General features: G+C 47.2%; 1 protein-coding gene across 5 annotated transcripts in view; it reads left to right on the forward strand.

Moving 5' to 3' along the window:
• The window catches only part of FLNB (filamin B), a 164,416-nt gene that overhangs the window by 110,621 nt on the left and 28,050 nt on the right, over window positions 1–25,745 (forward strand). For 2 of the 5 annotated variants that reach the window (XM_063703869.1, XM_004034366.4), the window contains exons 19-32: window positions 422–539; window positions 2,799–3,061; window positions 4,642–5,239; window positions 5,878–6,051; window positions 7,127–7,289; window positions 8,142–8,302; window positions 12,293–12,460; window positions 14,362–14,485; window positions 16,170–16,326; window positions 17,535–17,724; window positions 19,836–20,083; window positions 23,423–23,494; window positions 24,215–24,317; window positions 25,038–25,178. In XM_063703869.1, coding sequence (XP_063559939.1) covers window positions 422–539; window positions 2,799–3,061; window positions 4,642–5,239; window positions 5,878–6,051; window positions 7,127–7,289; window positions 8,142–8,302; window positions 12,293–12,460; window positions 14,362–14,485; window positions 16,170–16,326; window positions 17,535–17,724; window positions 19,836–20,083; window positions 23,423–23,494; window positions 24,215–24,317; window positions 25,038–25,178 — 2,680 coding nt within the window. Of the gene's footprint in view, window positions 1–421; window positions 540–2,798; window positions 3,062–4,641; window positions 5,240–5,877; window positions 6,052–7,126; window positions 7,290–8,141; window positions 8,303–12,292; window positions 12,461–13,480; window positions 13,574–14,361; window positions 14,486–16,169; window positions 16,327–17,534; window positions 17,725–19,835; window positions 20,084–23,422; window positions 23,495–24,214; window positions 24,318–25,037; window positions 25,179–25,745 lie in introns of all 5 variants that reach the window. The other 3 variants (XM_004034370.4, XM_055383213.2, XM_004034369.4) reach the window with 3 other exon arrangements.

Below are 25,745 nucleotides of genomic sequence, written 5' to 3' on the forward strand. Positions count from 1 at the left end.
GCCATGGGTATGAGGCCCAGCTCGCACCGTTACCAAGGTGTGTGACTTGGGGCACGTTCCTTTACCAGTCTGAGCCATAGTTTCCTCTCCTGAAAAAATGAGATGAAAGTAGGAACTACCCCTTAGGACTGTTTTGATCTTGAATTGAGGAAATGCATAAAAGCACATAGCATGGTGCTTGGTGTGTAGAAAATGCTCATTAAGTTGCTTCTGTTATTATCAGCTGCTCTTATTTGATCTAATTTTTCTGTTATTCCTGCCTTGTGGTCAAAAGCTAGAAGTAGATCTAAGATACTTTCTACATTGATTGGAATCAAGTCTCCCCTGTCCGTGAGAAGAATGAGGGATCTTGAGGGGAGTTTAAATGCCAAGTTAGCATTTTGGTACCCAAAGGTAAACTGAGTTTTCTCTCTTGTTCCAGGGCAACATGCAGGTTCTGGTGACTTACGGTGGCGATCCCATCCCTAAAAGCCCTTTCACTGTGGGTGTTGCTGCACCGCTGGATCTGAGCAAGATAAAACTCAATGGGCTGGAAAACAGTAAGTGCCTGAATGGAGGGGAGATGGGTTGTTGATGACCACCCAGCGTGGCTGCTGGTTAGATTTTCTTCAAAAGGTGGAATTTGCAGAGAAGCAAATTCTATGTTAAGAGACTTCGCAGTTGCACAGACTTTGGTTCGAATTAAGGCCGTGGTGTGAAATAACTGTGACTGTGTCTGCCCCTTAGCCTCACCGAGACTCAGCTTTCTCATTTGTACAGTGGGGGTGGTCGGCGGGGAGAGGTTGAGAACACCCATGGGAATATTTTGAAAATTATGTGAGCTAATGGTTCAGAGGCTGGCATGTAGTCAGCCCTCAGTAAGTGCTGGCATTGCAGTAGGAAGTTTTCATTAAAAAGAGAATTTGGGCTATGTTGCTTTCTGATGAGTTTCTAACTGTGCCAGCTATCCTTGGCAACTGAATCCGCACTAAGGTTGCGAGTCAAGCATAAATGCCAAATACCTGGCACTCAGAAGTCACTACCACCACACCTCTGCCCCATCCCAATGTTCCTTTAGCTTGTTAGGGATTTTACTAGTATAAGCTCATTTCGCTTATTTTCAATTTTCTGATTATTTTTTGGTAGGGAAAATTTCAAACAGAAAAGGAAAGAGAATAGTATAACATGAACACTGATGTACTTATCACTCAGCTTCAGATGTGCAACACATGCTCATAAAATGATTTTTTTATACAAGTAAAAATATATCCATTTTTCATCTAAAAAACATTATAGTTAAGGGATAATTCCACTCTAACCCTCACCTCTCCTTCTCCCTAGGGTTAACCAAAGTTTTCAATTCAGTTTCTGTTCTTCCAGATCTTCTCTCTGCATCTGTACATATAGATGTGCCTGTGGAACACATTTGGCTATATTTATTTTGCATTAAAGTTGCCCTGCTGTATAAACCTACTTCTTCGGCCTGCCTTCCAACAGTGCATCTCGGGAATCATTCACTCCTACATCTTTTCCGTCTGTGTTTACTGCTGAGTGTCTCCAGACTGGATGTACCTCAGGGCTCACATTCACCTGGTTTCGGGCTTACTGAGGCAGGGCTGAGTGCATACCCCCAGGATGGGGCCTCCTGTATTCACCTGTGAGGGTTTCTCCAGAGTGCCACTAGCAGTGCCATTAGTGAGCATCTTCCTTCACTCGTGACCCAAGTGCACAAGTTGCAAGCAAGGCCAGCTCCCAGTTGCAGAGATCCAAAGTGAGAGCTCACTGTTGGCTTTTGTGGCTGGAGCAGCCAGCTCTGAGTGTGTAAACGTCCACTGCCCAACCCCGTCATGTGTCCCCTTGTCACTCCTTTCCCCAGGACACTGAGAGCTTTGACTCCAGAACAGGAAAAGCAGGGTGCCAATTAGGAAAGCCTCTTTTCCGGTGGGAAGTAGCAATCCGGGACCTCCTTGCCTGTGGTTCGGCAGTGTCCATCTTGCCAGGCCCTGTGTTCCTTCAGAGTCAAGGTTCTCTGGGTTGTGGCAGGGGCCCTGTGTTCCCAGTGCTTTTGTTTTGGGTAAAGTCCTTTCCCTGTTCTTGTCTAATCTAACACTTGGGCTTCCTGCAGCCCTGCTTTGCAGAGACCTTTTGGAAACCATCATGGTACAGTCAGTTCTCAGCACTTGCTTCAATCGGCTCGCATTTGGCAGCTCTGTGACTTCTGCTTTCTTGAGGGGGAGGGGTGCCTATAAGATGGAGTTGGCTGCCAAGAATTAGTAAACAAAACATTGACTTATGAGGGTGTTTGGATATCAAGTTAACACCAAAAGTAAGTAAATAAGAGACGACAGTGTCAGATTACAACTTTCTGGTCAGCAAAGATTGTGAGGTCAGGTAAATTTCACTTTGAGTCCCAGCTTGGCAGGCTGCTGCATATGTCACCCTGGACAAGTTACTTAACCTCTCTGAGCATCAGTTTCCCCATCTATGAAAGCCATTGGTTAATAATAAATACCCCATAGGATTGTGGTGAAAATTAAGACAATAACCTATTTGTACTTGGCATATAAAATGCATTCAGTAAATGATAGCCGTTATTGCTGTCATCACTAATGGATTATTGTGCCGACACTTGTTGTTACTGAGGCTGAAATGCTGATGATACTTACTCAGCTTTGCTGCTTGTCCTCTGCAGCAGCTGTTGCTTATGGTAGAGGCTGAGATAAGTCCCCGTGTCCAAAGAACCATTGCTTCTGTGCTCTGGATTGTTCCTGCTGCTGAAAAGGGTCAGCTCTTCACCTCAGCTTGTGTTTCTTTTCCAGGGGTGGAAGTTGGGAAGGATCAGGAGTTCACCATTGATACCAGGGGGGCAGGAGGCCAGGGGAAGCTGGACGTGACAATCCTCAGCCCCTCTCGGAAGGTCGTGCCATGCCTAGTGACACCTGTGACAGGCCGGGAGAGCAGCACGGCCAAGTTCATCCCTCGGGAGGAGGGGCTGTATGCTGTAGACGTGACCTACGATGGACACCCTGTGCCCGGGAGCCCCTACACAGTGGAGGCCTCGCTGCCACCAGATCCCACCAAGGTCAGCCTTTGCTTTTGTCCCAGAACTTGTCTTATTGTTGTCAAACATGACACCATAGTCCTTCTCTGGTTCTTCCTGGCAAAGACCTTCTGAAAATCATTTTGTGATGAAAGTTAGCACAATTCACTGTGAAAGGTCCCCTGGGTAGGTGGGTCACAACCCTGCTCCTCCTCTTGCTCTCTGACTTCAAGACTTTGGTGAGGGGCTCCCTGTCCCAGAGTCTTCTTTCTTCGCTTGTTAGCATAATCACAGTCCTCACTACAAAGCCAGCCTGTAAGGGGTAGGTGAGTTAGCAAACGTGGAGGCCTCTGCCCAGCACCCAGCTCACAGACAGAGCTCACCCTACAGAAGCTAGAATCATGTAATATAAAAATACATTATTCTGGCCAGGCGCGGTGGCTCATGCCTATAATCCCAGCACTTTGGGAGGCCGAGGCGGGCAGATCATGAGGTCAGGAGATCAAGACCATCCTGGCTAACGCGGTGAAAACCCGTCTCCACTAAAAATACAAAAAATTAGCTGGGCATGGTGGCGGGCACCTGTAGTCCCAGCTACTCGGGAGGCTGAGGCAGGAGAATGGCGTGAACCTGGGAGGCGGAGCTTGCAGTGAGCTGAGATCACACCACTGCACTCCAGCCTGGGCGACAGAGCAAGACTCCGTCTCAAAAAAAAAAAAAACCACAAAAACATTATTCTTGGCTGGGCGCAGTGGCTCACGCCTGTAATCACTGCACTTTGGGAGGCCAAGGTGGATGGATCACTTGAGCTCAGGAGTTTGAGACCAACCTGGCCAACATGGTGAAGCCCCATCTCTACTAAAAATACAAAGATTAGCTGGGTGTGGTGGTGCGTGCCTGTAATCCCAGCTACTCGGGAGGCTGAGGTGGGATAATCGCTTGAACGTGGGAGGCAGAGGTTGCAGTGAGCCGAGATTGTGCCACTGCACTCCAGCCTGGGCAACAGAGTGAGATTCCGTCCCCTCCAAAAAAAAAAAAAAAAGTTCATCGTCATTTCTTCATAGTAACCCTGACTCAAGGGGTTCTGGAAGATTTCCAGTGGTCTCAATGGTGTGAATCCTATGAAGGTGTCTTATTTGTCGAATTAGAGGTGAAAGCCTCCTTCCTCACTCTTTTTTAGAAACAGTTTAGTTTTATTATTATGCAGAATTTGTTGAGCAAAGTGCAACAGCCCAAGCCACAGCTAGCTCCACAAGAGCCCTTCCATGAGCCCTCAACCTGGGATCTCGTGTATCTTTGTTGGAATGGACATTAGGTCTCCAAGTCCAGGCCTGTGATTTAGAAGGGTCAGGTCGGGTAGGAGAGAGGAGAGTCTTGGAGGGGCTGCTCCATGGGGGTCACACCTCTCTCCTGTGGGTTTTCGCTGGTGATTGAGTTCTGAGGCATTTGCTGCATTGACTGTTGTGGCTCTAACTCGTGTGCACGTGTGACACATGAAGCCCCAAGAGAAGGGCTGCCTGGCTCAGATGCACTTCCATGCCGATTATATGCATGGGTGTTGAAAGCAGTGCTGGCTAAGCAGCGATCCCAGTGCAGTTTGACTTTATTCTTTGCTCAAATAGGTGAAGGCCCACGGTCCCGGCCTCGAAGGTGGTCTCGTGGGCAAGCCTGCCGAGTTCACCATCGATACCAAAGGAGCTGGTACTGGAGGTCTGGGCTTAACGGTGGAAGGTCCGTGCGAGGCCAAAATCGAGTGCTCCGACAATGGTGACGGGACCTGCTCCGTCTCTTACCTTCCCACAAAACCCGGGGAGTACTTCGTCAACATCCTCTTTGAAGAAGTCCACATACCTGGGTCTCCCTTCAAAGCTGACATTGAAATGCCCTTTGACCCCTCTAAAGTCGTGGCATCGGGGCCAGGTCTCGAGCATGGGAAGGTGGGTGAAGCTGGCCTCCTTAGCGTCGACTGCTCGGAAGCGGGACCGGGGGCCCTGGGCCTGGAAGCTGTCTCGGACTCGGGAACAAAAGCCGAAGTCAGTATTCAGAACAACAAAGATGGCACCTACGCGGTGACCTACGTGCCCCTGACGGCCGGCATGTACACGTTGACCATGAAGTACGGTGGCGAACTCGTGCCACACTTCCCCGCCCGGGTCAAGGTGGAGCCCGCCGTGGACACCAGCAGGATCAAAGTCTTTGGACCAGGAATAGAAGGGAAAGGTGGGTTTCATTTAAAAAAAAAAAAAAAAAAAAGACAAGCTGGGACTTAAGGGCTACCTGAAACTTGGAGCTGCAAACTCAGCCACCTGCAGGAGCCAGGTGACATATAAGGCGGTGCTCACCTATTCCCTCTGCCTCAGGGAGTAGTTGGGGGGCCCTGGTGAAGGTTGAGCACATTGCATTTCTGGGGACCGTGCTACTCAACCCCTGTTTTCTGTTTCTCCATGGGGAACAGGACCTAGCATTGTCAGCAGAATCTCTAGTTTTTTGGCAAAGGCAGAAATCTTGATTTTTCTCTGGAAACTCAACATACAACATGTTGGCATTTAATTGGAAAAAAGTTTAAAATGTGGTGTTGACTAACACCTGCATGCCACACAGCAGGTTTGTCTTCAACCTTTAACCTGTCCTCGAGCCCGGTGTGAGCAGTCGTGTTGTCACTTAGCCGTGGCTACTCTAGAAAGGCCTTCTTTGGGATGGAGGGGGTTAATATTCTTGATTTGAGAGTTAGAAAAACCAGTTTTCCAGTTACTGAAATTAGACTTCATGTGTCCTGAAGTGCCAAGAACCTTAGTTCTGGGGTTTGCTTTTGGGTCTGGGGTACTGGTGGCAGTGTTAGCTATGTGCTTGCTCTGCAGATGTGTTCCGGGAAGCTACCACCGACTTTACGGTTGACTCTCGGCCGCTGACCCAGGTTGGGGGTGACCACATCAAGGCCCACATTGCCAACCCCTCAGGGGCCTCCACCGAGTGCTTTGTCACAGACAATGCTGATGGGACCTACCAGGTGGAATACACACCCTTTGAGAAAGGTGAGCCGCCCTGTCCTCGGACTGGACCCTCGTTCAGAGCTGCCCTTGGTCATTGCCTCCTGGTGGCTGGTACTGATGCCTGCCCCATGTGCTAGGTCTGTCTCAGCAGGGCCACGTGCAGAGTGACAGAGTGGAAGTCAGCCTCCGCAGCAGTCACCTGTCCACTCAGTGCCTGGCTTGCTGACCTTGTGTAATAGGTGGGCTGGGTTTAGCCTCAGTCTCACCTCAGCAAGTTATGGGGTAATGTCATGATGTTGCTCATTTGTGCCATTTTTCTTTGCGTATGAATTTCTTTCTTCTTGAGTATTAGGAATTATAAAAAATTTCAATAAATAGAAAAGCATAAAGAAAAAAAAGTGCCATGTATGTCTCCACTACCTGGAGATCAGAAGCCTGCGATATTCTGATATAGATATTTTCAATCTTCTTGTGGATGTGTGTTTCTTCTGTTTCGTGGGTTTTGCTTTTTCTTTTGGTTAATGGCTGGATGGTGTTTTCCCAAATGAGAGTAGTCTGTTTAGGACGACTGACTTGAATATTTGCTTGGTTGGGGTGGAGTGGCTTATGTGACTGCAGATAGACGGTTTGTATTATTTAAAAGTCAGATCATACCTACATTACTGTGGGTTTGTTTTGTTTTGTTTTGAAACAGGATCTCACTCTGTTGCCCAGGCTGGAGTGCAGTGGCGTGATCACGGCTCACTGCAGCCTCAACCTCCTGGGCTCAAATGATCCTCCTGCCTCAGCCCCCTGAGTAGCTGGAACTGCAGGTGTGCACCACCACACTTAGCTACTTTTTGTATTTTTTGTAGAGATGGGGTCTCGCCATGTTGCCCAGGCTGGTCTTGAACTCCTGGACTCAAGCGATCTACCCACCTCGGCCTCCCAAAGTGCTGGGATTATAGGCGTAAGTCACTGCCCCCAGCCACATTACTGTGTTTTTAACCCCCTTTTCCAAATAACATAGTATGGCATGCAGACTTCAGTGCTAGATGAAACTCTGAAGTGGAGAATCATTTTTCACAAATAGGGGATTTGTATGCAAATATGCGTGTCTGTTTGTTGTTTTGAACAGGTCTCCATGTAGTGGAGGTGACATATGATGATGTGCCTATCCCAAACAGTCCCTTCAAGGTGGCTGTCACTGAAGGCTGCCAGCCATCTAGGGTGCAAGCTCAAGGACCTGGATTGAAAGAGGCCTTTACCAACAAGCCCAATGTCTTCACCGTGGTTACCAGGTAGGCAAGGTCCTACATTTGGTGTCTTGAGTCTCACTTTTGTGGCTAGATTCTACCTATGTGTCATAGTTTCCTAACTTTTGATAAGATGAATTTTTATTTTTATAACATATATTTCCTTCTGTAGAGACTTACGTTACATAGAAAGACCAAGCATACCTAAAAAACATACCAAAGCACTTGATAATGGTCATGAAACTATTTAGCAAACCAGGAGTCAATCAAGCTCTATAACTTGATAATGTAAAAATTTGTAGCCAACCTTGTAAGTATTTTTATTAAAGTTGGTTGCAAGGCATATGCCTGCATTGTACTTGCAGTCCTAGCCAGTGCAATTAGATAAGAAAAATAGGCTGGGTGTGGTGGCTCACACTTGTAATCTCAGCACTTCAGGAGGCCGAGATGGGACAGTTGCTTGAGGCCAGGAGTTTGAGACCAGCCTGGCCAACATGGCAAAACCCCATCCCTACAAGAAATATAAAAATTAGCTGGGCTTGGTAGTACACGCCTGTAATCCCAGCTACTACTTGGGAGGCTGAGGCATGTGAATTGCTTGAACCCAAGAGACATAGGTTGCGGTGAGCCGAGACCGCGCCACTGCACTCCAGCCTGGGCAATGGAGTGAGACTGTCTCAGGAAAAAGAAAAATAAATGAAGCATAAGCATTGAAAATGAGGGGTCAGAGTGTCTTTACTTACATTATACTAATGTGAAATTCCCTATGTGAGAGGTGTAGTAATTGAGTTGGGGTGGCTACGTGGAATAGTTTATAAAGGGAATTTGCATGAATTTTGGCAATAAGCAGACCAGCATAAATGGTGCACATTTCACTTTCTTTTCCACACTTTCCAGAGGCGCAGGAATTGGTGGGCTTGGCATAACTGTTGAGGGACCATCAGAGTCGAAGATAAATTGCAGAGACAACAAGGATGGCAGCTGCAGTGCTGAGTACATTCCTTTCGCTCCGGGGGATTATGATGTTAATATCACATATGGAGGAGCCCACATCCCTGGTAAGCTATTCCTCAGAGAGGACCCCAGAGAATAATTGATTTTGCAGGAAAATGGATTTGATTTTGCTTATCTCTCTGAGTGGGGAAAACAATCTGATATTTGTAATAGCTGCAAAAGGAGAGTTTTTCTTAGGGCTACATCTCCAAGATTATCTCAACTCCCAGTAGAACCGGTAACATGGCAAAAAGCATTGGCTTAGAATTTTGACTGGAAACAGTTGTGCGTGTGTTGGAGGACCTAGTTCTTGATTCAGGGGAAAGCTGGTTCTTTACAAAGTTGAAAATCACAGTGGCTCACACCTGTAATCCCCAAACTTTGGGAGGCCAAGGCATGCAGATTGCTTCAGGTCAGGAGTTTGAGACCAGCCCAGACAACATGGGGAATCCCCATCTTTACAAGAAATACAAAACTTAGCTGAGTGTGATGGTGCGTGCCTGTAATCCTAGCTATGTGGGGTGGGGGCTGTGATGGGAGGATGTCTGAGATGGGAGCCTGGGAGGTTGAGTGAGCTGAGATTGCGCCACTGCACTCCAGCCTGGGTGACAGAGGAAGACCCTGTCTCAAAAAAAAAAAAAAAAGAAAAAAAAAAAGAAAAATTTCTACCTTATTTTGTGCTTGGCTCCTTATTCATGTGTCTTGGTTTCTTTTTTTTCACTGATAATACTAGTAGCTGATCAAGATATGCAGATTCAAATTCTTTCTTTTGTATTTAGTGATGTCGTGTGTAATCACTGTGAAACACGGTTTCTCAACTCCGGCACTATGACACTTTGGGCTAGATGATTCTTTGTGGTGTGGGGCTGTCCTGTTCATTGTAGACTTTTGTCAGCATCCCTGCCCTGTACCTGCTAGATGCCCATAGCAGACTTCTCCTTCCCCATTCTTATTTGTGGCAACCAAAAATGTCTCTATATCTTGCCAGATGTCTTAAGGGACAAAATCACTACAGCCTGAACCACTGCTGTAAAGATTCAAACAATAAATAAATATATGACTTAAGTAGTGAAAGACCCTCCTCCATTTGTTTTGGGGGGAGGACTCTCCATAGGTTCTAGTTATCTACTCAAATGATTGTCACCCCCACACATTTTATTTATTTATTTCAATAGCTTTTGGGGTACAAGTCGTTTGTGGTTACATGGATGAATTCTGTAGTGGTGAATTCTGAGACCACCTCCCCCGCCCCCATTTCTAAAAGGGCAGGCGAGTGTGTGGTGTGGACAGAAGACCGAGGGCTGGGGCTGTTCTGGGCCACTTATGCCTTGTCTTAGGTGTGGTGTGAAGAGGGCAGAGCCCCACCCCAGGACCCCAGGAGCAGAAAGAGCCTCAGCGGGGGCTTGTTCTTCTTTCTCTGGGTCATGCTGAGAGGGGAAGGGCAGGCTGAGGGGCCCACTGCTGGGTTCTGGGTTAACTGTCAGACAGCTGGAGTGTCCACTGACCACACACTTTCCTGATTCCATTCCTGCTTCCCCCTTGCCACATGGAAATGTGCACACACACTCACACTCACTCTCTCTCACACTGATCGGAAAGTATTGACATTCAACACAGACTGATTCTACTCAGATGCTCATTTAAGCCTCAAGTCATTTAAAACAACATGTTTCTCCTCGAACTTGTGCTTGTGGCTCATTCAATATAGATTTAAAAAATTCCTATAATCACTAGTCTAGGGGATTTCAGCTGTGGGCAAGACAAAGTTCCGGCCCTCAGGGAGCTTACTGTCTAGGGCTTTTACAACTAAAACTTGTGATGACTGCTATGAAGAATGAGAATGGGGCTCGGTGACAAAATTCAGAGCTACGGGCTCGTTTTGGAGTTTTGTAACACTTGCGTTAGGAGAGAGTTGGGCACAGGCAACGGGTAGAAGGCTGCTCCCAGGAGGGGTGATGTGGCTCCGACCTGGCAGGCAGCAGTGGAGATGAACATCTCCTGGTTTTTGTGGCAATGAAACTTTTTGACTATTGGGAAAGGCTGGTGAGTGCCACCAGCTTCTGAATCCCCCTTACAGAAAGGGGTCAGAGTTTGTCCCCTGTGGCCGACCTGTGAGCTTAAAGCAAATGGTCGTCTTTGAGCATAACAACAGAAAGACACTCATTTGTGGTTTTCCCATCAGGTGTGGATGGTGCCTTTTTACGTTTCAGGCTCTCTGTTGCCTCCCAGAGAGCCAAATGCCAGCTTTTCCAGAACCCCAGAACTTTCCCAGGCAGAGACATTTAGTGAAGTGTTGGTTGGTTTTCTTAGCATCAGGCTTCTTAGCTAAGGCAACCTATGGGGGTACTGCTGTGAAACAGTTGGCTACCTGCCACCTTCTAATTTGCTTTCATGGTAATTCTGGGTGCTTTAATATTAGCCTAGTTTTTCCTGGCCTGGTTAAAAACCCGGAGTGGAGTTATTTTTAACAACGTGTCCTGTCTTACCCATAATGGCATGTTGATTTCCTGTGGTAGGCCGGCTGTGGTTGTTTGGTGGCGGCTCCCTAGACCACTGGATTGACTGGGGTTCGGAGGGCATGAGGAAGAAGATCTGGCATGAGGGAATGGTGACATGTGTCTGGGCATGGAACAGGGGAGTGGCGGATAATGCTTGGGGTCTGCCATCTTGGACAGTTTATCTTACCCGGGTTTGTTGGTTTTTGGCTACTCTCATGCTGAGCTCAGACAACTTCTAGTGGAGGCTCTGACTTAAAGATTGGCCTCAGAGGTAGTCCCTTGCCATCAGCTGTTGACATCGAAATCCTCAACTGTCACTCTCTAAAGTAAAGCCCCCTTTTGTTCCTCTCACCCCAGTGTGGAGGCCTGTGCTTGTTTGCCAGGGCCAGCCATTTGTTTCACGTAGCTAAAGACCTGGATGCCGTTGAAACCCAGCTGTTGTTAGAAAGCCAGGGACTCAATTCTTTGTGTGTCTTGGCTGTCTACCATCTCTAATTCTACAAAGTATAAATTCTCTGGGATGCAAAGCAGAGATCCCTCAGCTTTCACGGCAGTCATTAACTTTGCCAGATACCATGGGGAGCACCAGGACTCCCATGCGAGGCAGAGGTGCACGTAGCCCCTTGGTGATGGGCATGGTAGCCTGAGGCATGCTGCCGTTTGCTGAATGGGGAGGTCCCCCTCCACAGTGGAGTCCATGAGCGTCCTTGGCCTAGCCCTTGTTTCTCTGTTTAGCACTTCTCTAGCAAATCGCTATCTCCTCTCCTTGACTCCTCTGTGCTTCATCTTTAAAACTGACACCCTCAAGGAGTCAGAGGCCCTCAGGGTCCCCCGGGGGGTCAGCCATGCAGCAGGAGCTCAGCTTATACTCAGGAAGACGGCAAGGCTTCACCAGGTGGCCGGGTGACCGAGAAGGCTGAGTGTGGTCAGAAGGTGCCAGCTGCATTGGAGGGAGAGGAGTCTGGGGGACACACAGGAGCCATGTGTGGGGGACAGGGCCGGATGTGGGCTGCAGGGCCTGCCCATCTCTCTGCGTTCTGTTGTTCCACCACTTGGCTTCCTCCTTCAGTTGCTCCAGCAGCCTGTCTCCTCCCTCGCCTCTAGGCTCCTGCATGTGCTGAGGCCTCTCTACTTGAAGCACCTCTCTGTCTGCTCCCTCTTGTGCCGCAACTGAGATGTTACTGGAAAGCTTTCTCTGGTCTCCCGCAGACCAGGTTAATTGCCTCCTGAGTGCTCCACCTTCCACACCCCAAATATGTTATGTAGGATGTTAGAGTGACTTGCTTGCCTCATCCTTCTCCTGCAATTGTGGGTTCCTGGGGGGTGTTAACTGCTCAGGATCCAGCACGTGGCACAACATCTGCACGTAGTAGGTGTTCTATGAGAATGGTTGACAACAATGAGTGGGCACATGAGCAGTGCACACAGTGAGGCAGGGGGAGCTGACCGAGGCCTGCATGGCCGAGGTCCCGGGGGAGCAGCAGTGCTATTCTGGATGTGCACAAGGTGGTCTCCAATTCCCAGCTTGTGCTCAGAATCCCACGACCTCTCTTCCAGGCAGCCCCTTCAGGGTTCCTGTGAAGGATGTTGTGGACCCCAGCAAGGTCAAGATTGCCGGCCCCGGGCTGGGCTCAGGCGTCCGAGCCCGTGTCCTGCAGTCCTTCACGGTGGACAGCAGCAAGGCTGGCCTGGCTCCGCTGGAAGTGAGGGTCCTGGGCCCACGAGGTAAGTGTGCACCCTGCCTTCCTGCAGACATTCATCTGCCCCAGGCAGGGGCAGCTGTGACCCAGAGCAGATGCTTTGCTTTTGAGTTTGCTCATGAGCTTAAAATTAAATTAAAAAAAAATTATTGTTTCATGTTCTAGTTAAACAGTAGAAATTCCTGCTTACAAGTAAGCAGGCTTGTTATTTCTCCAGTGATCTGTCCCCCCATTTAATAATATGGCTATCAGTTTCTTAGAGGAAGCAGCAGTATTTGGGCTGTCATATGTAATATGGTGGCGACTGTTTCATTATGTGTTTCAGCATTTGTGAGGGGGTGGGTTGGTCTGGATGTGGCAGATGGTGGGGTTTGGAGGTGATAACTCATTGAGATACCTTGGTGTCCATGTGGTACATACCAGAACCTCTGGGAATGCCAGGCACATGATGCACATGATACGTGGCTTTGTCATTGTCTTAGTTCCCCAGAGAGAGAGGGTGTCTTGGGGAATGGGCTTTGTTGGCAATTTGGCCTGCCTTGTTGGCAGCCTGGAACTTGGGTTTGGTAAGGCTAGCGGGCCATATAGGGACAAAGCCCTGAAGTGCATTGGAACTTGCCTTTTTTGGTAAGTGACCATGTTTCCTCCTCCAGCACTTAAAATGTGCCTTTCTCCCACATAGAGGACAGTGTGCCTAATTTCTTACATAATCTGGATTTTCCTCGCCAATGATATGTTCTTGGATTCACAGAAGTGGCAAATGGGGGTTTCCCTCTTTGAAGAGGAACCTTCTCCTTCATGGGGTTCAGTAGGAGGTTATATCTTTTGAAGCTCAGGGCAGAAATGGTTTGGGGGAAATGAGGTCATGGGCCTGGGATCAGATTCTGTGAAGTTACTGAGCTTCAGGACCTGCATGTGTTTGTGTGCATGTATGTGTCCCTGTGTATGTGTGAATGAGAGAGGGAGAAAAAGAAGAAAGAGAAGCTTTACTTGGATATCTGCCTCTATTATGAAGGACTCTCAAGTAACAGCCTTTTGATTTTAGCTGATGACACGGATTCCCAGTCATGGCGCAGCCCCTTGAAAGCCCTTTCAGAGTTCTTTAAAGGTGACCCGAAGGGTGATTTTAATAAGACAGGTTTGCATTTTCCCATGGCTGCTGAATTATGTAACCCAAATGCTTCTTGCTGGCCTCACTTCTAAAATTGCTTACACGTGCCTCATCTGCTTTGCTTAATGAGCATGACATCCTTAGATTAACCTACCCTGGAGTTGATCCATCCTTGACTGTCACGTCGGAAGCTGGGATCTGGACTCTGCAACCCAACGCGTGCCTTGATTATATTTTAGCGTAATCTCTAACATCTCCACAGGCTTCACCTTGAGGGTCCCCTTGCCCCATGAGATTGGCACCCTCACCTGCCCTGCACCTATGCCCCAGCATGCTGGTACCACAGTGTTCTTTGCTCAAAGGTGGCCACAAGTCTTGACTAGCCAGCCCATTGGTTAATTTTTGCTCTTCACAGTTCTGGACTCTTTGGCAGTGTCTCAGCTGTAGAGTAAAATTGCCACATCCTAAGCGTGTCTAACCAGCTTGAAAGGTTATAGTGTGTCTTCAACACACATCATCCACATACACCCTCCAGCAGCAAGCACAGGCAGTCTCCTTAATTATACTCTAGGGCAGACTGAGTGTATTTTAGCCAACAAAAAGCTAAAGGTGTCTCTCGGGGTCATTTCTGCAACCATGAATTGGGGATCCTGTGATTTTTTTCAGGCCTGTGATTATGGTTGCTGGCCTTTATGTTACTCATCAGTGGAAACCAATAGCTCTTGGGGATGGATGTGGTCCTATTTCAGACTCAGCCAAGGGTGGAGTAAAGGTGAGGCCAGGCAGCTCCTTAAACCTCTCATCTCTGTCCTCAGGCCTGGTGGAGCCAGTGAACGTGGTGGACAATGGAGATGGCACACACACAGTAACCTACACCCCATCTCAGGAGGGACCTTACATGGTCTCAGTTAAATATGCTGATGAAGAGATTCCTCGCAGGTAAGCTCCATCCATCTGCCCATCCATTCCTCCATCAGTCTATCTGTCCACCCATCCATTCCTCCATCAGTCCATCCACCCATCCGTTCCTCCATCATTCCATCCATCCACTCATCCATTCCTCCATCAGTCCATCCATCCACCCATCCATTCCTCCATCAGTCCATCCATCCATCCATCCATTCTTTCATCATTCCTTCCATCCACCCATCCATTCCTCCATCAGTCCGTCTACCCATTCATAGAGGCAGCAAGTATTACATAGAACCTGCAACTTGTCACCACACACTAGCCTTGATATTTGTGGCTCCCGCTCTCTCACTCCCCCAATTCCTTTCAGACATCTTTAGTTTAAAGGTGAGCTGAAATTAAGAAGTTGGAAATCCTTACCACGTGTGGTGGGATTCGCCTGTAATCCCAGCTACTTGGGAGACTGAGATGAGAGGATCACTTGAGCCCAAGAGTTTGAGGCCAGCCTGGGCAACATAGACCCTCCCCTGACAGCTCCGAAAAAAAAAAAAAAAAAAAAAGCAATAGTAGTAGACAATCATTGATGAAATAAAGAATTTATTAGTTTATTAGAGGCTTCCTTTTGGTGTTTTGGTGAACCTGCAAGTAGTTTTCTGATTGGGGCAGGACAAAGGTCTTTACTTCAGGGTTTGCTTGATAAAAGCATTTCCAAAAGGTTTTACATAGAAACCTTGTTCCTTGTTGATATTAATACAAAAAAAAAAAAATGTTACATAAGCTCTTCACCTCTTGGAACAATCTCTAAGGGTTTTCTTTTCTTTTTTTAAAAAATCATGCCCCTTAAGATGAAAAACTTTCACCCATATCCCCTAACACATATTTTATATAGAGATAAGCATATTAGCTCTATGTAGAAATATGTAATTTATAAATTACATTTGTATATTGCTTTACTAATATACCATGTACCATATGAAGCATACTAAATATAGAATAATTATAGATACAGAATATAGAATAAGATGAGATATAAATATTAAAACTGAAGTTCCAGTATTCTCTTTCCATTTGGTGACCATGATCTTAGCATAACAAAAGTGGGGTAAATGTGTTTAACCCTGTGTTTCCCGAACTAATTTGTGAACTCTTCCTCCCCAAACTACTTGTATCCCTTGGAACAGAGGTCCCCAACCCTTGGAGCGTGGACTGGTGTGGGTGCATGGCATGTTAGGAATTGGGCTGCACGGTGGTGGGTGAGCCATCATTACCGCCTGAGCCCCGCCTCCTGTCAGATCAGCAGCTGCATTAGATTCTCATAGGAGTGCGAACCCTATTATGAACTGCACATGAGAAGGATCTAGATTGCACACTCCTTGTGAGAATCTAACTAATGCCTGATGATCTGAGGTGGAACAGTTTTATCCTGAAAGCATTCCCCCACCATGCCCCCTGGTCTTCTACGAAACCAGTCACTAGTGCCAAAAAGGTTGGGGACCGCTGCCTTGGAACACAGGACAAAACCAGTCTGTCATATGATGGTTACTACCTCATGGTTGTAAATTTCTGCTGGACTTAGGCACCTTGACTAACTCACTGTCTTATCTGCTGTAGAAATCCCCTTTTCCATCCCACTCTTATGTGTAAGAAAAGTCAGATGCAGCTGGGTTGACATGTATCTTTACTGACTAGGGTGTGTGTGTGTGTGTCTATCAAGTCCCTTCAAGGTCAAGGTCCTTCCCACATATGATGCCAGCAAAGTGACTGCCAGTGGCCCCGGCCTTAGTTCCTATGGTGTGCCTGCCAGTCTACCTGTGGACTTTGCAATTGATGCCCGAGATGCCGGGGAAGGCCTGCTTGCTGTTCAAATAACGGTAACTTGGAGTTATTTTCTGAGCCAAACCTTAATCCTAAGACTTAATTTCCGGGCCAGATTTAAGAACAAGGGTTTCAGTAACCGATTTCTGACTCAATGCAAGTTGTTTGTTAGATTTTCCTACCAAAGAGTCAGTAAATGTGCAGAAGCATAAGCAGCTCACCTGAGAGATTTGAGGGTGTAGCTCCAAGAACCACTTTTTGGTGAATTTTCATGTTTTTTTTACTACATCTATTCTTATGTTTTTATTTTTATTTTTTTTAAAGATGGGGTTTCACCATGTTGCCCAATCTCGTCTTGAACTCTCTTGGGATCAAGCAGTCTGCCTGCCTTAACCTCCCAAAGTGCTGGGATTGCAGACATGAGACACTGTGCCCGTCCCCTATGTTTTTATTTTTAAGTGTTTTAAATTACTCTTTGGTTCAGTTAAGACTAAGTTATGCTGCATATCACAGTAAACCTTAAAATAAGAGTGGCTGAAATAAATGAGATTATTCTCTCTTGTTAAGGAGCCCCAGGTTAAGCCACCTGGGTGCCCTGCAGCTCACCAAGGAAGTCAGCTCCATCTCTCTGCTCCTCTACCTAGCATGTGGCTTCTGTCCTTAAGGTCTCCTCCTGGACCATAAGGCTGCCAGTGCTCTGGCCATCACATCCACATGGCAGGCCAGAAGGAGGAAGAAAGAAGGGAAAAAGGGGTCCTCCCAGCTCAGTGGGCTCTCTTAAGCAGCCCTACCAAAAGTCCATCATAGACTTCCATTCCCTTCTGATTTGTCGGGGGTTGGTCACAAGTCACATTACCTAGTGGCAAGGATGCTAGGAAGTGGATTCCCATCTTCTGGGAGCGGTGCACCTAGCTAAGAGTTATGGTCCTGTTAATAAAGAGAAAAGGGAGACTGGACGTGGTGGTGTGTGAGCAGAAGCCTCTGCCTCCTCCCCTCCCTACATTTCAGAGGATTTCGAGCTAAAACACTCTTGGTTCACCTGACAACAAAATTACTAAAAATTGGCCATGTCTGTCATGGTGTTAAAGGGATCTGTGACCCTCTACTCTCCCTACCAAAAAACAAAACAAAACTAGATTGTATTAAGCCATCAATTCTGTCTCTTTCCACTAGAGGCACTAATAGGAAAATATGTCAAAGGTTTTCCATGAATGTTTTCTACATCTTGACAACATCCTAAATAGCATTTCTCTATGATCCACAGGACCAAGAAGGAAAACCCAAAAGAGCCATTGTCCATGACAATAAAGATGGCACGTATGCTGTCACCTACATCCCCGACAAGACTGGGCGCTATATGATTGGAGTCACCTACGGGGGTGACGACATCCCACTTTCTCCTTATCGCATCCGAGCCACACAGACGGGTGATGCCAGCAAGTGCCTGGCCACAGGTGAGTACGGGGCATCTGAAGGTCAGGGGCACAGGCTTTGCAATCAGAAAGCCGGGCTGTAGCCCTTCTCTGTGACTTACAAGCTACATGATCTGGGCACGTTGCTCAACCTCACTGAACTTCAGTTTGGCATAGATTGAAGCTCTTTGTTTTTATTTGGAGAACATTTAGATCCAAGAAGCTCTTCTAAGGAACAGAGACTGTTTTACAGGGTTACTGCAAAGATTAGATGAGGTCAGGCATGAAAAATGCTTAGCATGGTGCCAGGTACATGATAACTATTATTATATGCTTTTGAAATGTTGAGAACCCAACTCTGATGGTGGCTCCCATGAAAAGCAGCACATTTCTGCCTTTTATGAGTAGATAGTTACTCAGGATTCATTCAAGAGCATTTCAGGTCAGCATTAGAGAAACACATTTAAGGATCTAGGTTTTTTTCATCATGCATGTGTAAACCTCTCAGGAATTCTCCATGAATATTTGAGCATCACAGTTTCTTTGGTTTCTTTCTTTTTTTTTTCCCCTCCTTTTTCCTTCAGTTTCTAAGACACAACTATTGACTGTCACAGGCCATTCTTTTTTTTTTTTTTTTTTGAGATGGAGTCTTGCTCTGTTGCCCAGGCTGGAGTGCAGTGATGCAATCTCAGCTCACTGCAGCCTCAGCCTCCTGAGTAGCTGGGACCACAGGTGCCCACCACCATGCCCAGCTAAGTTTTGTATTTTTAGTGGATTCAGGGTTTCACCATAATTGGCCAGGCTGGTCTCGAACTCCTGGCCTCAAGTGATCTGCCCTCCTCAGCCTCCCAAAGTGCTGGGATTACAAGTGTGAGCCACCACGCCTGGCCGGCCTTTCAGTTTTTAAGAACAGCCCTTGGGCAGCTCAGTGCTGCTGCTCAAGCAGATTTTAAAACATGAATCCCCATCTCTAAAATGAGACAGATTTACTTCTTTTTAAATAAGAAGACTAAACACAGGACCACCCTTGATGTGTTCTGTTTCTCTCATAGCCCATCTTTTTTTGAATGGAGAAAATCTGGGCTTTCACGGCAGGTTTGTGAATTGCTCAGCGTGGCCCTTTTTGGCTCACCCATGGCAAAAAATGGAGAAATTTTGGAATGCTGGCCAATCCACCACCTCCTAGGTCTGTGCAGCTGCCAGCGACAACCAGATCATCTTTACTAATTGATGGCATGTTAACGTTGGATGGGGACTTCCGCATTGCCTTGCAGGCCCTATTTCCTCCCCCAGCTTGGGCAGAATCCTGAGCTGAATACTTGCCTTTTGGCCACACCTCTGGGTCTGTCATTCAGGGCCTTCCACAGATTGACTCCAGTCTTCTCTTCCACTACTCCCTGAACAAACTGTTCTTGCCACCCTCCCTATTACTCCTACGCACTTGGCTCATATTTACCAATGTGCTTTTAGTTCATGCTTTTCTGCATTTCCTGATGTGTGGATCCCGTGTAAAGAGGCACCAGAAATCATAGAGAGACTGGTCACTGGGAAGAGGTTGCAAGTCTCCCTTAACTAACAGCACCCATCCTTCAGGGTTCAGCCATGTTTCCTTTCTTTAGGAAGCCCTTTGGCAGTGCGGCATCCCTGGGATATAAATTCTTAGAACCTTTGCCTAGATATGCTGCCAGACACTTCCCTGAGGAACAGTTTGTTATTTTTTCTGTAACTTAGTTCCTCTTCAGCATTTCCACTGCAGTTGGAACTGTCGTTCTTGGTGCCTGGCCCTGTTAACATCTTGAGAGCAGGGACTGTCTTGCCCACCTTTATGTGTACCTGGCACTTAAGAAAATGCCCAATATGTTTGCTGTTGAAAGTCGACCGACCTTCATTTCCATACCTTTAAGTGCTGGCAAACCCAGGCTAACCTTGAGTCAATACTCAGAGCTTACAGATGCTCCTTATTTAGTAAGTAATTGATGAAGTAACCCTTTGAGCAACACCTGATCAGGGGATCTTTGGGCTATCCCTCTGAATGGCAGCAGTTGGAGGCCTAACATTTACAGGCACAGACAACATGGATGGGTATGATTTGTTCTTGGGCCTCCAGGATGTGTGTCCATACTTCCATTCTCTTCCCCTGAACTCTTCTCCAGGTCCTGGAATCGCCTCCACTGTGAAAACTGGCGAAGAAGTAGGCTTTGTGGTTGATGCCAAGACTGCCGGGAAGGGGAAAGTGACCTGCACGGTTCTGACCCCAGATGGCACTGAGGCTGAGGCCGATGTCATTGAGAATGAAGATGGAACTTATGACATCTTCTACACAGCTGCCAAGCCAGGCACATATGTGATCTATGTGCGCTTCGGTGGTGTTGATATTCCTAACAGCCCCTTCACTGTCATGGTAAGGAAAATTCCTTCTCCAGAGCATGCTGTTATTGGTGGAAATTGTAACAGCTGCTGTTTGTTGAACCCTGACTAGGATATCCTCTTCCACCTTTTTTTTCCTTTGGAAAAAAATTTGTTAAGCAGTCATGACCTTGTAGAGTCCCAGAGTAATCTCTAGAAACTCAGAGACCCTTTGGCTCTAAGGGTTTTTAGGGAATCTTACTGGCCACCAAGGTATCTATCATAATAAGGAACTTGGGCAATATCCTGGCCTAAGCCCAGGCATTTTGAAAGATAACTCCTCAGAAAAACACACCTTTATGAAAATGTTTCTACATAAAACATGACAGGTTTTTAACCTGCCAGCTCTTCCTTCTTCCATCTTCATGGCCATTCTCCATGGCTGGAGGAGAGAGCTTCCTGATGCTGTTTTGTTTGGAGACTTGACTCTGATATCCCAGGACTCAAAGTACCTCCACTTGTGTTTTGGAAAGATTCACACTTTATGTATGAGGGGAAAATACCTCGTCTTTTGCAGCTAGGAACATCTGGAATAAAAGGAGGAAACCATTATGCAAACACCTGGGTTAGTGAATGACCAAGGTCTTTCATTTTCAATTCTGAGTTACTTATAGATCTTCCTCTGTTTATTTATTTTTATTATTGCGTAACAGATCTTCTTCTGAATATCCTTCAGCCAGGAAAAGGGTTAGAAACCTTGGGGACATTACCTCATTGAACCCTCAAAACCAAGCATCGTTGGCTTTTTTACAAATGAAGCATGCTTGGTCTAGACAGACACCAAATACCATGCTGTCATCCTCACTGGTGTCCTTTGATACTGCGGTCAGCAGCCACACTTGACCACAAGGTTCATAGGCCCTTAATGACCTGGCCTTGTGCACAGTCTGCAAAGCACCTTCTAATTATTTCATTTTGTGCAGCAATGGAGAGGTGTATGAAGACTCCACTCCAAACTCCAAAGCTCAGGGACTTTCTTCCAAACAGTCTATACTCTGTTGTAGTATTATTCCCTTCCATCAATGTCTGTTTATCTGTAAACAGCATGCCAGAGATCTGGAGGCTCTTTTATGTCTCAAGTATGTAAACACTTGTCAACTTTTGACATTGTTCATTTAAGAGTGTTTTTCTCCTGTAGGAAGAAAGAAATACAGCTGGGAAGTTGATGTCCTTATTCACAGAGAAGGGTACCAGTTGTAGTTTTCAGAATCTGTTTTTAGCCCATAGCGGGTTTTATCTGGTTGGTTAGAATTAGGTGGAAGGAGGGAAGAGCAGCAAAGCACTGAGCAGTGGTCATGGGCCTGCTGGTGCAATGAGTTGGGGGTAAGAGAAGACCATGTTGGGAAGGTCTAAGTGAGAAAGTCAGAGTAAAAAAATTGAGGACCCTTTTTGCAGAAGTGGAGGCTTCCAAACTCAGTAATAAGTGTCTTCTAGCCCCTGAATACACACAAAGCAAGAATACTTTGTGTTTACCCACTGCCCCCTGACCACTGCTGAAGGCAGAAAGGGACGATCACCCACAGTACCTACAGTACCTGGTTTGGTCTTTATTCTCTCATTCCAGGGAGAGAACCTTAACTAGATGGACTGACTGACTGTTCATTGGCTTTGGTTGGGTAGATTCCCTGCTTCTCTCTATAAGTTTGAGGCCAAAAAAGGACACCGACCAGCACTGCAGTCATAGCAAATGTCTCAAGGAGACCCACAGGGTGGTTTCATCAAATACACTACTCACACACAGCACATGGAGTCATGGACAAACAGCTTAACTGCCCATTGCCTTTGAGAAGTCCTGGACCAAAGGCCATAGCTCAGCCATTGAAAGATCTTGCTTCTGACTGATATGTCCCTGCATAGCTCCAACCTGTGCAGGCAGAGGATAGGGCTGTTCCAAATGTCGCTCACAGAGCTGCCTTTGCCTTTCTGCAGATCCCAAGATACTCACAAAGCAGTTAACATGGGTGCATAGGCCTTCCTCTGTAGGGGAGGCCTTCTGATTCTTATTCTTTCTTATGGCGGAAGAGGGTGTTGAGAGGGGTTCCCTTGCTGTTGGTTCTGTTGAATCAGGAGCATTAAATCTTTTTTGTTTTGTTTTGTTTTTGTTTTTGTTTTTTTTTGAGACAGAATCTCACTCTGTCACCCAGGCTGGAGTGCAGTGGTGCAATCTCAGCTCTCTGCAACCTCCACCTCCTGGGTTCAAGTGATTCTCCTGCCTCAGCCTCCCAAGTAGCTGGGATTATAGGCATCTGCCACCACGCCTGGCTATTTTTTGTATATTTAGTAGAGATGGGGTTTCACCATGTTGGCCAGGCTGGTAACTCCTGACCTCCAGTGATCCACCTGCCTTGGCCTCCCAAAGTGCTGGGATTACCGGCATGAGCCACTGCGCCCAGCCAGGAGCATTAAAGCTAAGATTTGTTGAAAATGAATTTATAAAAAACTTTAGAAACATTAACTGCTGAGCATGGTGGCTCATGCCTGAAATCTCAGCAGTTTGGGAGGCCAAGGTGAGAGAGAGGGTTGCTGGAGCCCAGGAGTTTAAGACCAGCCTGGGCAATACAGTGAGACCCCATCTCTACCAAAAAAAATAATAATAATAATTAGCCTGGTGTGGTGGTGCACGCCTCTAGTCCCAACTGCTCAGGAGGCTGAGGTGGGAGGATCACCTGGGCCCAGAAGGTTGAGGCTGTAGTAAGCTGAGATTGCGCCACTGCACTCCAGCCTGGATGACAGCAAAACTCTGCCTCAAAAAAAATTAAATAATTAACCACAGTAGACATTTATCAAGTAAAAAAAGAACTTTTTCCTGATTCTGTGCTGCAGAGATGCCTTGTGTTAGTTTTTACCTGCTTACACTTCACACACCTCACTTTTATGCCTGGGGTCACACCGTACATACTGCTTTCGCACCTTGCTTCCTTCCCTCAATGTGTCATAGGTACCCTTACATGTTGATTCATTGGACCTGACTGCCATGTTCCACTGGACAGACTCACCAGAATTTATTTGACCAAACCCCTTCCAGATGGACATTAGGTTGCTTTAGTTTTGCACGACCACAGACGGCGCCAGTCAAGGTCCTTACACACATCAATTAACTATGGAGCCTCCCACCAGCTTAGGTCTGCATGCTACAAGTGGGGTTGTGGGCTCACAGGGCATGCGCATCTGACAGTTGAAGAGAGGACACCAACTGCCTTCCAAAAGGGCGCTAGAGTGAGTGGCTCACTGCAGTTCAAGATGGAGCAGTGGGGAAAGCAGCTCTGTGGTGGTAGTCTACTGAGTGTATCCTTCCAGTATGGTTCCCAACTAATCTCCATTTGCCACTGACCAGGCCACAGATGGGGAAGTCACAGCCGTGGAGGAGGCACCGGTAAATGCATGTCCCCCTGGATTCAGGCCCTGGGTACAATTTTGGTTTTTTCCTTTTTGTGTTTCTGTGTTTACTCAGCCTTCATTTCAGAAAATCTGCCATCTGCTTCTGGGATTGCTTAAGCCCTGTGGGTGTCCTGGTCATTGGTGTGCCCCTCACTGATCAGCCCATCACGATGATCCCTGCTTTTTCTGTAATAAGATCACCTTTGCGTCACCATCCGTGCTCCACGAATCGCCAGCCGTCGTGTCTGTGATCACGCTCGGTGCAGTTTGTCTCCGTGTTTAAAGAGAAAGACAGACAGCTGTCTGCAGCCCTCCTGCTGCCTCTCAAAGCCGCCACTTGCACATTCAGTTTCTGTTCAGGGGGAAAGCCACCCACTGCTACTCTCTGCCACTTAAAATGCACCTTCTTTTCCAGGCCACAAGCAACTAAACCTTTCCAGATGGAGCCTCTTGGGACTCATAGACATTGCTGTCTCTTACTTTTCCACTTTCCCATGGGTGCTGCTGGGAATTTTACAAGCAGACTCCCGAGTGATTGCTAACAGTTGGTCAGCATGACCTCTCCAGTCCCTCAGGTTCTACCCTGGGTCTGGAGCCACTTAGACAAAGCCCATACCACAATGGGCAGCTGCATTCCCAAATCCCGGCCTCACTGGCTTGTAGAATTCCCAGCAGCTCTACCCCCTGTAGCTTCACCAGCTCCCGCTGTTGTCTGCTTTACCCAGTGACCACTGCCTTCTGTTTTTAGGTGACCGAAGAGGCCTATGTCCCAGTGAGTGACATGAACGGCCTGGGATTTAAGCCTTTTGACCTGGTCATTCCGTTTGCTGTCAGGAAAGGAGAAATCACTGGTAAGCACTTGCCATAAAGGCCGTCTCATTCTCACTTGCTCTCACGAGCTTCCCAGAATGGTGCTGGGGAGGTGTGTCCACTGTCCCCCAGACCCAGGCTCCTTAACCCAGGGTCACGAGTTCTTGGTCTCCGGTGTTGGGCCATGGGCTCCTGAAACTACAGAATATGCCACGTGTGTGTTTCTCTGAAGAAGTGGCTCACTGACAATTTGCATTACTTTCTTGAGCAGGCCCATGATTCTCTCTAGGTTAAAAACTGCTGTGTTTAGGTACCTCATGACTGTCGGGTTCTTGTTTGCCCCTTTTTCCTGCCTTCTCTTATTTGACTTTTCCAGATGTGACTTTGACACTGAGTCTGTCATGCAGGAGTTCCTTTCTCCCCTCAGCCTCTTTTCAATGGCCCACTTCTCTTTGGTTTGATGCTCTATGTATCCAGCTGGTTTCATGGTCTTCTCAAGTCCTTTCTGAGCTTGATTTTGCCAGTTGTAGAAAACTCTTTAAGAGTTGTCTGCTATATTTTGTGGAAGCCAAATGGAACTGGAAAAAAAAAAAAAGAAAAGAGCAAATGGTCTCTCCCATTGTGGAACTTGAATGTTTTAGGCAGCAATGAATGTTCCTGGGTCTGGAAACCTTTATTTTGAATACATCTGTGCCTTGGGCTCTGCTTCTCTGGGGAAGGTTGCTGGTGGGCTTCAATGCCCATCTCTCTGTGCTCCATAGGAGAGGTCCACATGCCTTCTGGGAAGACAGCCACACCTGAGATTGTGGACAACAAGGACGGCACGGTCACTGTTAGATACGCCCCCACTGAGGTCGGGCTCCATGAGATGCACATCAAATACATGGGCAGCCACATCCCTGGTAAGCTGAGTCAGCAGGCCCAGCAGGGCTCCACCATTCAGGGGCATCCGGGCAGCCTGCAGACACTCCTCAGCCGCTGTGCGGGGAGCAGCTCTCGGCAGCAGGCTGGGGAATGCAGCGTTGGTACCCCTGTGAAACCAAACAGTCTGGGACTCTAGCAGGTCCAGCTGATTTCTGGAAGGGATGATGTAGCTCAGTGTCTTGGGTCACAGTGCAGGCCTTTGGGTCTGTGGTTGTTTATCTTTGTCACTACGCTGAGTGTGGCCAGAGGTCAAGCTGGGAGAAAAATGGGAGACATGGTGAGGGACTTTCCAGCCTGGCCTGCAGAGCCCTGTGTGGCCTGGGGGCTTGGGGCCAGGTCAGAGGTGGAAGAAGAGGACCAGCAGCCCTGGAAGAAGAGGACCAGCAGCCCTCGACAAGGGAAGCCAGCCCACGTTTCATGGGTCACCAACCAGCACAGTGTCACCAGTTCATTCTTTCTTTTTGTAGTTGTATTTGTTTTTTAATTTAGTATTTTGAATAGGTAACACATTCTCATGGTTCAAAAATAAAAATGATACGAAGAAA

This window comes from Gorilla gorilla, chromosome 2 (genome assembly GCF_029281585.2).
Source record: "Gorilla gorilla gorilla isolate KB3781 chromosome 2, NHGRI_mGorGor1-v2.1_pri, whole genome shotgun sequence".
In the NCBI taxonomy this organism is placed as follows: domain Eukaryota; kingdom Metazoa; phylum Chordata; class Mammalia; order Primates; family Hominidae; genus Gorilla; species Gorilla gorilla.